The sequence below is a fragment of the Penicillium concentricum genome (genome assembly GCF_028827145.1).
Source record: "Penicillium concentricum strain IBT 3081 chromosome Unknown utg000006l_segment0_segment0, whole genome shotgun sequence".
In the NCBI taxonomy this organism is placed as follows: domain Eukaryota; kingdom Fungi; phylum Ascomycota; class Eurotiomycetes; order Eurotiales; family Aspergillaceae; genus Penicillium; species Penicillium concentricum.
The window spans coordinates 577638-592393 of record NW_026622759.1 but is presented as its reverse complement, the minus strand read 5'-3'; the positions used below and the strand labels follow the sequence as shown (position 1 = coordinate 592393).

Below are 14756 nucleotides of genomic sequence, written 5' to 3'. Positions count from 1 at the left end.
ATCAAGTGGTCTGATTGATGTTGAACAGGAAGTGGATGGTTGTGGTGTGGACATTGTGGAAGTAGAGACGGTGTGAATGGGGGGTTGTTTTTCCCCAGTCACATGACTATCCGTCCTACACTTGGATGTGATTATTCTTTTGATATATTTCCTCGCCTTTCTCCCTGTAGTTAATTATCAGTAGTGATATATATTATGAATTTACTTGTTTTTTTCATATCTTATATCTACCAGTTGTTCAAGTCTAGAGGGTGCTATCAAACCCAAGATATATTAATGCCCAACAGTATGATTTATATCAATTGAAAAGTTGGCATTATACTGAACCGATGCTCGGTATGAATGCCTAAGTCCCACTCAAAAGTATTTAGAGACGTAGGAAATAACGGTTAGATTATTTTTTATTGTGGCTATGGTAGTAGTACACAGTCTGGAGGCAAAAAAAAAAGAAACCTCTCAGGATGACACAAGAGAATAAGTAGGAAAGAAAGAAAGAAAAGAAGAAAAAAAGAAAAAAGAAAAAAAAACCGCTCTAAACAATATGCATATGTACAGTGTACTGAGGAAACCATAATGCAAATCCATAAGCCATAGCCAGCACTTATCTATTCAAAGCTCCCTGTAATCGCTAGGCCGAACTCGTCGGTTTCTAGCCTGATGACGTTGCGGATTCACAGGCTGACGGAAGTATGGTGAATCTTCTTCCCGGGAGTATGGTGTGCTGAAAGTTGTCCGCTGCTGGTTTGAGAAATTGTTCATTCCAGAGCTTGGTCCTTGGAACCCATTCTGGGGCATGTGAAACATCATTGAAGGGTCTCCAGTGAACATGTTGGGAAATCCGTTGGGCATGCCACCATTGCTCTGGTCAAACATCCCAGCTTGAAGAGGATTGAAAGGCATGTTCATGGGATTCCATCCCGGAGCCATGCCATTGGGAAAGCCATTGGCAGATGCCATCGTCATGGGGTTCATGAATCCCATGGCTTCATTGCTGAATCCAGGAGCCGAGAAAGGCATCATAGGCATGCCTTGCATTGGCCCAAAGGCGTTGAAGGGCATATCCTGATTATTGAAATTTGCTGGGGCAACAGGCGCCCCGTCTTGGACGCTACTAGCCGGAGTCGGAATATCGGAACGTCCATCATCTGCCTTCTGTTTCTTTGACACGTTACCCGGCTCGGAGCTTGCAGTTTCACTCCGGGTGGTAGGCTCGTCCTCGGCAGATCTTTTCTTGGATTGTGTGGGTGCAGTCTCTTGAATTTGGTTGAGCGGGCTCTGCTCCTTGTTGGCGGAAGATTCCTTGGGTTCGATTTCAGAGACTTCGGGAACAGGAGTACCATCTGGGCCTGCGGGGAGTTTTTCCTTCTCCTTCTTGGCTTCCGCCTTGTCGGCTTCATATACCTTAATTTTTGATGCAGATTCATCATCAGGAGTGAGGTTATCAAGTAAGACCCCCTCGGTAGCACATCCCGGGCAAACAAAGTCACTTTCAATCAAGGCATTTGAAATACAATCATTGCAATATGTCCTCTGGCAACATGGTGTCTTTGTTGGCTCTAAAAACATCCTCTTGTCAATTGGACACTCTAGACCTCGAGCTTGCAATGCTTTACTCTCCTCAGCAGCAGCTGCTTCAGCGGCAGCTGCCGCCGATGCCTTCGCCTTTTCTTGGTACAATTCCCAGGCTGCCTTGTCTGGCTTCGCAATGACGAAGTCGCCATCAGCATTTACCATGACGCCTGTATTCCTTAATTCTTCAGTGGAGCCATCGGGGGCCAGAGATTCTGGTTTGTCGACCTTGGTTTGAAGTGAACGTGGTATTCCAGTTGATCGTTTGACTCTGTATTTGCCATCGAACTTGGGGTCATTATTGGTAGGGCATGCTTGGATCCAGTGGCCTGCGTACAAAGGTTAGTGGTCTGTGGTAGGGTGATTCAGCTAGAGGTGCATACCTTTTTCTCGGCAACGATAGCAAAGATATCCGGGAGGCGGAGGGTGGTCGGGTACATTGACGGGTTTCCCCCTGCCACGGCCAAACGGTACGGGGGTTGCGCTAATTTAAATAATCAATATCTCCAACGTAATTAAAAGTCCAGTTAGAGGCCTCTTACTTTGCCATTTCTTGTTGTTGTTCCTGCCATTGGCTAGCCTGCAGGTTGAACAGAGCATTGATCTTCTCTTCTTCTGTCTGGGCATTATTGAGTTCGAGGACGTTGTTGTTCACGGATTGTCCTGCTCCGGGTGTTACTCGGCTCATCGATGGCTCATTGCGAGGGGCAATGCGAGCATTGACTGGCATCTTGCCCGAGACATAACGAGCGGCACCGCCCTTACCAGGGCGCGCTGCGGGCAATCGGCGGGCAATCACGGAGGTCGACCGAGGGATTATGGTGGTGTCATCATCGTATTCTGTTGGATGCCAGAAGAGTTCATGTTAATCAGGAGCAAATGGAGTACATTGGAATAGAATAACATACCCTCTCTGGTGTCTTCGTTGTAGATCGACAGCTCAAAGTCACTCCCATCGCCCAATCTACTTTGGCTGATAATCTCTCTTTTGAGCTCAAAGACCGAAATACCAGTGCCATCGAAGGTGACCCTTGAGGGTTCTTTCTGGGACTTGAATTTGAAATGAACGGACGATGACATTGTATTCAATTTGGGAGGGGGATGATGCAACAAAGATGGCTGTAGGTGTACAGATTTAGGGGCACCACCGCCGTGTACAATGAGCAATAGGGGGATAATAGAGAGGAAAGGAACAAAAAAAAACTCGTGTGAAGAAGTGAAACTGGTGTATCACCAGTCGAGACAACAAAGGTCGGGTAACAGATATTATCTGTTCGGATCACAAAGAAAGCACGAGATATTTAGAGAAAAAAACAGGGATCAATAGACCACTGAGACAATGGAACGTGTGAATGAATCTTTTTGAATGCTGAATGGTGAGTGTTCAGGTCACTGCATACAAATGAAGATCAAAGACTTGATGAATACGATGATCGAAGGAACACTGGTGCTGAATATAAAAAAAAGGTGTATTCAAGAGAGATTTGATGGTCTGCCCCGTCCTTCAAGTGATTCGCAGAGCCACCCTAGCACCCTGACCTGTGATCGAACCTGGAGATTTTGCTGACACCAAATCCAGTTATAGAGAGACCTGTTAGGAATGAGCAAATTCACTATCAACCGACCAAGATCGAAGTGTCACAGTTGTTAGGTAATTTGGTTTGATCGGGGCGAGACGGAGTATCAACAAAGAAACAAAGACTGAAATTTAGAAAGGAGAAATAATTGGTGAGGATGGGAACTCTCGCCGCAGTCTGGGGGAGAGGAGAAGGTGAAGTGGCAAGTGAGGAAAAGTCAGATGATTTGCATTTCCACCGCTTTTCAGACCGCTTTTGATAAGTAGATGCTACCACGTGACTCTCCGTAAAAAGTGGAGCATCAGGGGGTACATGAGCTCTATACGGAGTACTATATATGTACTCTATATATGTACTCCGTATTTGATAGGGGTTCAGTACAGCCCGGCTCTTGGGGGACTTTTCCTCAATTCTATAGGTGACCAAATCCTCTCAATCGTTTTGTACTCTAAGTAGCCTCAAACTTTTAAATCCTTCTGGCCGCCAAATATCAACAACCGAATTCGTTTGACGCGTTGAAGAATTGTTCAAATCACTTGACTTGACAACTTTGTCATCTCTATCTTCACCTTGATCCAAATTTCTTGCTTTCTTATTCCTTAGCACCTCCCCTTTTCACGTTTCACGCTCACTATCGCCGAAATGGAAGTTCTATAGGAAAGGGTCCGAAGAGATTCGCTTGATATCAAGGAATTCTGGACGCTTCCCTGCAAACAACGAGAAAGCATCCGTGATAAGTTCAAAAGGGTCTACAAGTTTGTTAATAGCGGGTTGAGGATCACGTACTTGGAGCTAACTGGAGTTAGGGAAGTTCTGAGCCTCGGGTATAAGCCTATCTTGGCGACCCCATCAAAGATCATATTTGACAAGACCCGAGGTGATGTGTATGTTCTACTCTATCCGTTATAACCTTGAGCTATTCTCGCTTGTTCTACATTTGAAAAATTAGCTTAGAAAAAGGTACTACCAAAATGAATCAAAAATATCTCTCTATTTCTTCCAGCAACCGGAAAAGTCTCCCTAAGATCGCTCAACATATTTTCCTTTGGAATATAGAAACGTAATTTGTGGGAGCTAGACATAAGGACCCCCAATTCGTCCACTTAAGACCGCCTTGTTCATTTGTTTGTTTACTCGTTTAGCGATCCTGGAAGCTATAGGGGTAAAATGGTAGGAAGGCTAATAGGATTTAGAAGGTCAAAAAAAAGTAAGGCGGCCGGCCACCAGGAGACATACCCAAAGTAGCGTGTGCCGGTAAGTCATTCCCTTATTATCTCGAACATCGTATTAGACTTTTTTTGGTTTCTTTCACTTGAATTGTATATAGTTGATGGGGTTGACCCTCATGATCTCTATTCTCTATTCTTGTACAAAAACATGACACTCGCAAAAGATGCCTATGAGAAAATTCTTTTGACGCCGAGTCTTCAGATTTCAGCCTCAAATTGGCGGACTAGGAATCCCTCGGTTTGGAGGTGGTCTTTAACCTGAGTCACAGTATATTCACCGCGGTGGAACTAGTGCATGGTTAGAAGCTCTGTGAGGATATTGTTGGGAACAATGCAAACTTACCATTCCTGCTCCCAATGCTGCATCAGTGGTGGTTTTGTTAAAAACCTCTGCAAAATGCGCAGGTACGCCAGCCCCGCTTGAAGCAATGACTGGAATCTTGATTGCAGCTTTGACATCTTTGATCAATTCTAGATCAAATCCACTGTTACTTCCATCTTTATCAATGCAATTCAAAAGAATTTCACCAGCTCCCATGGCCTCAACAGCCCGCACAAGTTGCCGCACATCGATATCGCGAGTTTCTCTGCCACCTTTGACAGTGCATTGGTACCAGCAGAAGCTTTGCCCCTTTGAGTTGGGAAACTGGGTCTTAATTGTATGGTGGTGGGTGTCTTCTGGCTTATCCACATATACCCGCTTGGGGTCGACGCTCACCACAACAGCCTGCTTTCCATAGGCTTGTGATATCGTCTCGATTGCGGTTTGGCCACTCAACTTCTCGCCAGAGTGATAATAGTCCTCAGCGGCAAAGACAGAATCGGAGCCAACGCTGACTTTATCGGCTCCAGACTTGAAATACATCGTTGCCACGTCCAGAGCAGGGACCCGGGTGCCATCGGTGTCGACGGTGTCTTTGATTCCTCCGCCAATGGTCAAAGGCACAAAGACCGTCTCTGATGTCCGTCGTAGAATTTCAAGCATGGGCGTATCAGCAATGGGGCAGTTTCGGAACGAGGTGATGTTCAAAAAGGTCACTTCATCTGCTCCTTGCTCGTAATATTTCTTAGCCATGTCAACAGGCTTACCGAGGTTGCGAACGCTGCCGCCGGCCTCTGCTCCACTCTTCTCTCGGACATCATACTGGTCACCCTTGGTGACAACCAAGTCACCAGAGTCATTTGTCCGAACATCAAGGCAAGCAATGACACGACGAGTGAGGCCATTTTCTTTGCCAGTGGCCAGGTCCTGGGAGAGCGACTGGAATTGATCGCCGTTCAAGAATGCCCGTATGGCCCGCAGCCCAGCCACGCCACTCTTCTCCGGGTGAAATTGGGCGCCAAAGATGTTACCCCGACTGATAGCACCAATGAACTCTTCCTCGCCATATGTGGCTGTAGCCACAGACCAGCCGTCTTTTTCCAATACACCCGGGTTGTAGGGGGCCGCATAGGAGTGGACGTAATAATACTTGCTGGTCGGCCTCAGACCATAAAAGCTTTCATTCTTTGTGCCATCAGATCCAGTGTTGATTGCAGAATTCCATCCAATGTGCGGTACACTCTTCGAGGTATCGTTGAATTTTTGAATGCGCATGGGAATCAAGCCAAGCCCTGGAACGTCGTTATCCTCCTCTGAACCCTGAAAAAGGGCTTGCAGACCAACACAGATCCCCATAAAAGGTTTACCGGCTTCGATATGCTGCCGGATGGGCTCCAGAAACCCTCCTTTGTCCAGTTGGGAAAGACAATGGCCAAAATGACCAACGCCAGGGAGTATCAATTTCTAGGATGTTATTGTTAGCAATGGCATGATCGTGAGCCCGCTATGATGGAAATTGTCCTGGGCATTTGACTAACGTCAGCATTTTTCACATCCTCCGGGGATTTAACCCATTCGACATCATATCCGACTTGGTTGATCGCATTGACCAGGGAACGGATGTTTCCCGCAACGTAGTCCAGCAAGTGAACGGTAGGCATGACTATAAGGACTTAGGCCAAAAAAGCAATGGCGATCACAGCTGAGAGTGCGCAAGGTAGTGGATTATCGATGTTATGCTACCAACACGGTAAAGAATCCAGCTGTAGAGACCATCGAGGGGTTCCTTGAGGACCCCGCCAAAATTCGCACGCTGAGTCATATCTCTTTTTTTTTTTCTGCCAGACAAAATGCGGAGAAGGGAGATACACCGGGGTACTTCTTCAGAACGGATAATTACTACACAATCTAAGTTCTTTTTGTACTTTTAAGTAACTCTGAGTCATATGTAGAATATCCATACTACATAGCCCTAGGACATTTAGTTTCCATCAAGGACCCCCTTTCAATTGAAATCTTATCTGGACAAGTCACTTTGTACAATAACTTTGATATAGCCAGGGGTGATGCAAATATTCACTGATGCAGAAGCATATTTCTCTTCAAAAAGATCGAATTGCTCCACGCCTCCATCGTATAGTAGGTTATTGGTTTTCGGTTGTGACTGGTCGCTCAGATCCCTGAAGATAGATGAGTCCATTCGAAGGCTGTGTGTGACCTTACAGTTAGTTATGTGTAAAAGAGGTAAGGGTGTAGAAGGAAGATTGGCTACCGGGTGGAATTGTCGTAGCCGTACGCCTGCTGCTTGCAAGATAGCTGCACTCTGTATGTTAAAATTAGATTATGAAACCTCATGGAGCGGACAAGCATTGGCTTACGTCGTTGTCCATGTTATACCCTTGAGAGTAGACAACCTCCGAAATCCCAACTTGGGCTATCTTGACAGTGCATGTCAAGCAAGGGCATCTGCGATCCACAGTAAGATTTTGTCTTTGGCATGGTTCATTTAGGGGTGAAGTGGACTCACGTATCACAATATAGGATCGCCCCCTCTCGAATCCGCTCTCGGCCTGCTTCCAATAATGCGTTTTCTTCGGCGTGAAGGCAAAGGCAGGTTGAGAGGCCGACTCCTCCTCCATCCCCGCGATTGCACCGTGGACCTGTAATGATTTCCAGTAAGCCACATGAACAATAGGATCATTAAGATTATCTGCTTCTGGCCTGCATCGTACATCCACCTTGGTTGCAGTTCTGGAGATGCCGTGGTGTCCCATTATATCCTGTGCTGATCACGCGACTCTCTCGAACGAGCACACATCCCACTCTTCTTTTCATGCAGTTGCTTCTTTGGGCGGCAAGAGAGGCCAGCTGCATGAAATACTGGTCCCAGTTTGGCCTCAACCGTTGTTCGTCTGCCAGGTCGAGGGTCTGCAAAGCCGAGTGTAGCTCTTCGAGGGACGAGGAGGAGTTGAATAAGCGCACTTGGGCTCTGTCGGTCAAGTATACGCGTCCAATCTCTTTGTCGTAAAGATTATGGTCGTTCCACATTACGAACTTTTCAAGCTCAGGCGGATCCAGTTGTCTTCTCCAACATCTTTTTTTTAGGAAAAAAAGAAACGGTCAGCTCTCGGGCTTTAGTTATACACGTATCATCACGGACCTGTCGGCAAATCGTTTCCATCGGAGGCTAACTGGTGCATCGACGCTCACGAGGAGGAAAAATGGACGTAAGAGGAATCGATCTAGGGTAGTGGCATCTGCAATATCTGTGGTGACCCAGCGTTCTTGCCATCTCTTCGTCGCAAAGTCAAGTAGAGAGTCGGCATCTTGAAATGTAAGCTCTGGCGACTTTGGATCCTCTTTCTTTCGGATCTCCGACGCTTGCAGTCGCAAGTCATCCCCCGATTCAGTGATGTGGGATTGGGATTTGCCGGTGAGTTCAAGAAGCTGAAACCCTTGCTGAATCAGGTACTCAGCAATCGCATGTTTGCCAGCGCAAATACCTTTTGCGAGTATATCCTCGTTAGTTGATGCGGTGTGAGGGGCTCGTTTGCGACTATCTGCTGACCTCCACATAAGCCGATAAGCATTTCTCAGGTGTTCAATAGTGTTGAAGGAAAAGAAGAGAAGAGAAACAAGCAGTGGGGCATAGTTAACGGGAAAGTCGCGACGCGATCTTATCAGCCTGATCTTATCGGCCTGATATGGGATATTCCAAGGTTGGGCAGTCCTGGAGGTAACTAACTACATATATGCATGTATATATTTTACATAACTATAAGAGTTTAATTATCCTCAATGTACAATATAATAGAGGCTTACATATTTCAGTAGATCGCGTGTTCAGCAGAAGTCAGATGTTAGGTTCACGAGATTATAGTCTGATGATCTAATATTTACCAAGGTACACATAGCCCCTTATATGTACGTGTTTATATATATATATATATATATTAGTAGATCTCTCATATAAATATATAGAAAGACAGGAGACCTTGAAAGCAAAGACCTCAGGCGTAGTGGACGTGAAGATAGATAAGCCCCTCTTCTCTCGTGACATCAGACCCTTTCACCTCCTTTTACACCTATTGACACCTTTACACCCTCTTTCCCCCCTAACTGCTACAACGTTATCTGCATCTGGTAATTGATCCTTTCTTCGTTTTCTACCTGGTCCTTCAAGATGCAGTACACACCGTTTGCTTCCGATATCGAATTACCTTTCTATACTTCACTGGCTTCCCATAAGATCAATCATGACAAACTAGATGACTCCGCCCGGCCAGTTCTGGGGCTATATGAGATCCGTCCTTCTGACCCCGAGGCTGCGTCATGTCGAATCCAAATTCATGGGAACGCCCTCACTAGCAGCGAGTAAGATAAACGAAATGTTTATAAAACTCCTCTAACAGCGACATAGGGCACCAGCTGGCTATTACAGAGCAGATGGCATGATTAAAAATGTCAATACCGTTGAAGAATATCGAAACATGGACAGATCCCAACTGCTCCATCAAGCTGGACAAATGGTAGGAATTAATTATTTCCCCCGGAGAGAGATATATACTAATAAGAACTCCAAGATATGGGATGCCATTCACGATGGAACAATACTGTCATCCCCCTCTTTACTTTGCAGTTTTGTGATTATATCTTTTGCCGATCTCAAAAAATACAAGTTCCACTACTGGTTTGCTTTCCCAGCAATTCATTCAGACCCTCAATGGGTCCCTGTGAAACCAACAAATCAAGCATCCCAGAAACACCAGGGCCATGATATCGACAATTTGAAGGGAACACACTTATCTCCACATGAGAGCACTGACTTGGTGGAAGCGGTGCAAACATGGTCATATATTGTGGATCATCGACAACGAGGATTCTTTTTGGCTCGAAAAACCAGACAGCGTTCCGATAACGCATATCCAGGCGACTCCGAGACGAGTAGTGCCCAACAAGATGACACACCAGATAACAACTGGCAGATAGCGTCACTTTCTGAATACGAAAATGGGTTCTTCAAGAATGTCGCTGCGGAAGACCGCTATTTCTGTTTTTCAGACCCATCAAATTATGAGCAGGCCCCAGGATGGATGCTAAGAAACTTGCTCGTTCTGATCAAGCAGCGATGGGGCCTCGAGCGGGTGCAATTGATACGCTATCGCGACGTGCACGCGAAGCGTGATCAGGGGCGCAGTACAGTAATCCAGCTGGAGTCGTGTTCGAAAGAGGAGCCCCAGGCCCCAAAATCACTGCAAAGTCAAGTGTCGTTACCGCTGCCCAAGGTGACCGGCTGGGAACGTAACTCGACTGGGAAATTAGCGGGGAGAGTTGTCAATCTTACGGAGTACATGGATCCCAAGAGGTATGGTATTCATTTGAAGATATCCAACCGGAAGACTTGATCAGGGAAGCTAACTTCTCCTAAAGGTTAGCAGACCAGTCGGTCGATCTCAACCTCAAACTCATCAAATGGCGGATCAGCCCGACGCTCGACCTTGAGAAAATCAAGCACACGAAATGTCTCTTGCTAGGAGCTGGTACATTAGGTAGCTACGTCTCCCGGAATCTGCTAGTATGTGGACGTCAACCTCCGCGCCCGAAAACTATTATTCTGATCATCGACTATATAGGGCTGGGGCGTGAAGAACATCACATTCGTCGACAACGGAACCGTTTCGTTTTCTAACCCTGTTCGGCAGCCACTATTCAATTTTGAAGACTGCTTGAACGGTGGCGTCCGAAAAGCACATCGAGCATCCGAAGCCCTAACCCAAATTTACCCAGGAGTAGAGACTACCGGTCATGTGCTCTCGGTGCCCATGGCCGGCCATCTTATTGTGGACGAAGAGGTGACAAGGTCCGATTTTGATCGTCTTAAAACATTGATTGATGAACATGATGCTATCTTCCTCCTGATGGATACCCGAGAATCACGATGGCTGCCTACAGTGATGGGAAAGGCGGCAGGGAAAATCGTGATGAATGCAGCCCTAGGGTTTGACTCCTTTGTCGTGATGCGCCATGGTATCATGGAGAATGAAGATATGCCAGCCGAGCTTGGGTGCTATTTCTGCAACGATGTGGTAGCACCGGCTAATGTAAGATTATCCAAATGAGGGACCTGCTTTATACAAAACTGACTGCGGCATAGTCAATCAAAGATCAAACTCTCGACCAGCAGTGTACAGTGACCCGTCCTGGAGTGGCTCCTATAGCCTCTGCACTTTTGGTGGAGCTTTTTGTGTCACTCCTTCAGCACCCCAAAGGTGCTGCCGCACCGGCCCCCATGGCTCGCAATACCGAGCGTGATGATCATCCCTTAGGCATTGTGCCTCATCAAATACGAGGATTTCTCTCAAATTTCGAGAACTTGTCTGTCACCGGCAAAAGCTATCCAAGCTGCAGTGCATGCTCGGATAGGATTGTCAGTGCATACCGCGAGCAGGGTTGGGACTTCGTCCGAAGAGCTCTGAATGAACATGGATATGTTGAAGAATTGAGTGGACTAAAAGAGGTTAGTCAGTGCCTATGAAACGACTCAATCCCAGACTGACACATAGGAAGGTTCACGAGAAGGCGGAAGCAGCACTAGCTGATATTGAGTGGGACGAGGCCTCTGACAATGAGGACATCGAGATCCTTTAGATAGACAGCATGGTTCGGCTCTTCGGCCGCAGTGCGATCTGCCGATATGTAAGTCCGAAATAGCTTTAGTCTCACGATTTTCGCTCCAGGCCAACGAAAAAGGCCTCCTTGGATTCCTGCCAATTGCTTTAGTCGGTGGGTGTGTATAAATTGGACAAGGCAAATCATACACTGCGAGAAGATTCGGGTTTCAGACGATGAACCTTTTTGAATAATTCCTTCAGCTGCTGCTCCAGCTCTTTGTCTTCGGCACCTTGGTAGAATTTGCAGACGAAATGACCGCCTGCCTTCAGAACATCCGAACTGAAGCGCAAAGCCGCGTGGCAGAGATCCTGCGTAAAGTCAGAAGCGTTTCACACTTACCAATTGAGTAACAAGAATTCATACCATACTTCCAGCATGATCTCTGAAGGTGACACCGCTGGTGTTCATCATCCTATTATAAGGAGCACTTAGACTTCGTTTCCAGAAACCGGAGGTCTGGTGCCAGGGAGCAGACATATCGCTAAGAACCACATCTACCGTTCTTTCAAGTATCTTATCACCCCTGATATCCGTCTTCTCGGCCTCGGTCGTGCGGTCGTTATCTGAATTCGGCTCTAATAGACTGATACTGGAATCGTCTAGAAAGCCGGGTTGGCGCGGCCTGCCTCTGTCTGGACTGCGGAGAAAGTCTCGGATGTATGTTTGAATTTCTGGTGCGAGGAAATTGCCTTGGATTGTAGACACTCCTTTCGGTGGTTGGGCTGGAATTATATCGACACCAAGGACTCGACCATGCGGTTGGGTACGGCTTGCAGCAACCTTCTCTGGCAATTAATTACGGCTCGTTTGACAGCAAAGGGGATGGGGATCAGTCAAAGGCAAAAGAAGAATGGTTGACACACCTGTGACCATGACCCCGGAGCATAACCCTAAATGGAACGAATTAAACAATGATCCGAGTTCAGTTTGAGCGACTAGCATACCAAGTCAACAACTGTCTGCCCACCCTTGAAGATTCGATATTTCTCATCAATCTAATCACAGGTACCAGTGTGTTAGATCAATGCAGGAAAATAAAGTAATATTAGTGTTGGATTACCTGCAGCAGTTTGAAAGCAGCACGGCTTTTCAGCCCTTGGACAGCTGCCTCTCTGGTGAATTGATCTTTTTGCTGCCGGGCTTGCCAGCGCTTGGACGATGCATGCCTTACTTGACCAATTGCCTGTTGATAGCAGGCATTCTGCCAGAATCGAATTGAACGTAAAGCAAACATAGTGCTAATTGAATAATCTCAGGGGAAATAATTGGAGTCCTGAGAGCAATGGGAAGCCTTTTATTTTCTGCCGGCAAAACAGAAAGGACCGCCGAACCCTCAAGTCGGTTATCTCTTATCGTGACCTTGACATGGGATATTCCAATCTACATGTCTACATTAAATGTAGTAGAGTCTGGTGAATAAATATGGATGGAACTTCCAATAGATACACTAAAATCGTTTGCGGTCTTTTTTCAAGGGAGAGAATCCCATGGGTGCTGCCCCAAGCCCGAGCGCCCGTGGTAAATTAGAGGTACTAGCTTGTGTCTTACTCCCCAGAGTTGAAGCCCGACCATTTCCGACTGCAAGTTTTCGCCCAAATTTCTTGTTAGGGTGAGGCTCTTCTTCATCCTCCTCGAACAAGCTTCGATCCCGCTGACCACCAAGTTTGCGTTTCTTCGGCTTGGCCTGCTCATGCTCAAACAGCTCATGTAACTTATCGGTCTCAGTGGGTGGCATCCTGCGATCTAGGCGATGAGTTGATTTCTTGATCTCATTTTCCGGTCCTGAGACAGGCACTTCGCCCTCACGTGCCCTTGGTTTGGTGGGTTTTGTGATTGGAATGCGGTCTTCTGTTGGAGATAGCTGGCGCCGAAGGGCAGAACCGATACGCCTTGGTTCGCCAAAAGTGCCTAGCGTGCCAAGTTGCCCACGAGGAGTATCAGTATCGCCAAGAATCTCGACTTCATCTCCAACCGAACTCATTGGCGAATCCGAAGGTGCGCCTGTGCGGTTCAAGAATGGAGTGATGGAAAACGCCGACTTATCACCAGGCACGGCCGAATCTTTCTTCAATTTCTCTTGTACACGAACAGCCCCAGGGGTTGCAATTGTGACGCCGGCATGACCACTCGGGCCAGGGCGCTGAAGCGGAACTGTTCGAGAACTAGATTCGGAGTCATTTCCTGCTTGTGATTTGAGGCTGCGTCGCTGCTGAATCTCAATCTGGGCTTCCTGGAGCTTGTCCTTGGTTGACCGCAATTGCTGCTTGAGCGAATCAATCTTTCCTTCAAACGTCGCCCGCTGGTTGGCCCATGCCGAGTTCTGTTGTCGGTTGTCCCGTTCCTGCTGCTGTTTGGCTCGCAATTCTCCCGCTAGCTCATTCCGCAACTCTTCAACTCGAGTAGAAAGCTGGGCAATTTCTGTCATTTGCTGTGATCCCTTGGCCTGAGTACGTTCATGGGAATGTTTTTCATTGTCAAGTTGAAGCTCCAGAGAGTTCATTTGCCGTTCCATTTCATGTTTCTCAGAAATGATAGCTTGATATGATGCGTTTTGCGCTTTGAACCGCTCAAGCTTTGACTGTAGCATTGAAAGATCTCTAGAGAGATGGAGTTTCTCTGCAAGGATAGTACTGTAACTCGTCGAATTATTTTTCTGAATTGAGAGTTCTTCCTGTTGCTGTCAACATAACGGATTACGCATTCAGCCTCCAGATTGAGCGAAGACTTACTTTGAGCCGGTCAATCTCACTCGCGGATGCCTGTGCTTGAAGCTCCAAATGATCGATTTCCTGGCAAGCCTGCTGAAGTTGAACACATGCCTCTGAATCAGCACCCGTGAATCCTAGCAGATACCTATTTGTTTCCTCCAGCTGCGATCGGAGAGCTTCATTCTCGAATCTCGAGAGCAAGAGCTCCATGCGTCGTACGCGATCTCTCTCGCCGTCCAGAAGACGAGCAGAATCCGAAAGAGTCTTCTCATACTCCTTCTCCAGGCATATAGTCCTCATGGACATTTCAGACTACATAATCTAGTCAGTATCTTGGGCATATCTCTATCAATCCAGGGAAGCCACATACATCCAAGGTGGATGCTTCTTCGGCCATTGCCATGACGACAGTGTCCACAATAAGGCAGCTTTTCGATATGAGAAAATAGAACGGAAAGGCTTATAGAATGAATGATGTCTTTCCAGAGCAATAGAAACACCTAGGTAAGATATGTGTGGTTATATCCAATGCTTGTTCAAAGTATAAATCGTCCCCAAGGAAGACGCGATGTTTTGGCGCCGGGACCAATATATTAAGTAAGCCGATATGCCCGATTACGTTGATAGTGGACACCTGGACTTTATTACTTAACGTGTTCAAACATCTTCAATTGCAACT

General features: G+C 46.7%; 5 protein-coding genes across 5 annotated transcripts; 1 reads left to right on the top strand and 4 right to left on the bottom strand.

The window, feature by feature from the left end:
• Window positions 1-609: 609 nt before the first annotated feature.
• Window positions 610-2649, bottom strand: N7517_010394 (cleavage polyadenylation factor subunit MPE1; the record flags this gene model as incomplete). The annotated part of the gene is made up of 4 exons (XM_056728117.1): window positions 610-1898; window positions 1953-2053; window positions 2112-2409; window positions 2478-2649. The coding sequence occupies 4 exons, from the start codon at window positions 2647-2649 to the stop codon at window positions 610-612; spliced, it is 1860 nt and encodes a 619-aa protein (XP_056573932.1).
• Window positions 2650-4573: 1924 nt separating this feature from the next.
• On the bottom strand, window positions 4574-6358 carry N7517_010393 (imidazoleglycerol-phosphate synthase; the record flags this gene model as incomplete). Its single annotated transcript, XM_056728116.1, has 3 exons — window positions 4574-4663; window positions 4719-6161; window positions 6236-6358. 3 exons carry the CDS (start codon window positions 6356-6358, stop codon window positions 4574-4576), a joined length of 1656 nt encoding a protein of 551 aa, XP_056573931.1.
• A 607-nt stretch (window positions 6359-6965) lies between these two features.
• N7517_010392 (deoxycytidine monophosphate deaminase) lies at window positions 6966-8273 on the bottom strand (the record flags this gene model as incomplete). Its single annotated transcript, XM_056728115.1, has 5 exons — window positions 6966-7013; window positions 7076-7163; window positions 7225-7357; window positions 7430-7791; window positions 7858-8273. 5 exons carry the CDS (start codon window positions 8271-8273, stop codon window positions 6966-6968), a joined length of 1047 nt encoding a protein of 348 aa, XP_056573930.1.
• Window positions 8274-8880: 607 nt separating this feature from the next.
• Window positions 8881-11345, top strand: N7517_010391 (putative autophagy ubiquitin-activating enzyme ApgG; the record flags this gene model as incomplete). Its single annotated transcript, XM_056728114.1, has 7 exons — window positions 8881-9071; window positions 9118-9226; window positions 9281-10062; window positions 10128-10272; window positions 10331-10798; window positions 10852-11214; window positions 11265-11345. 7 exons carry the CDS (start codon window positions 8881-8883, stop codon window positions 11343-11345), a joined length of 2139 nt encoding a protein of 712 aa, XP_056573929.1.
• Window positions 11346-11416: 71 nt separating this feature from the next.
• N7517_010390 (Ribosomal RNA large subunit methyltransferase E) lies at window positions 11417-14480 on the bottom strand (the record flags this gene model as incomplete). The annotated part of the gene is made up of 6 exons (XM_056728113.1): window positions 11417-11461; window positions 11516-11677; window positions 11733-11944; window positions 12918-14046; window positions 14099-14389; window positions 14448-14480. The coding sequence occupies 6 exons, from the start codon at window positions 14478-14480 to the stop codon at window positions 11417-11419; spliced, it is 1872 nt and encodes a 623-aa protein (XP_056573928.1).
• Window positions 14481-14756: the final 276 nt, after the last annotated feature.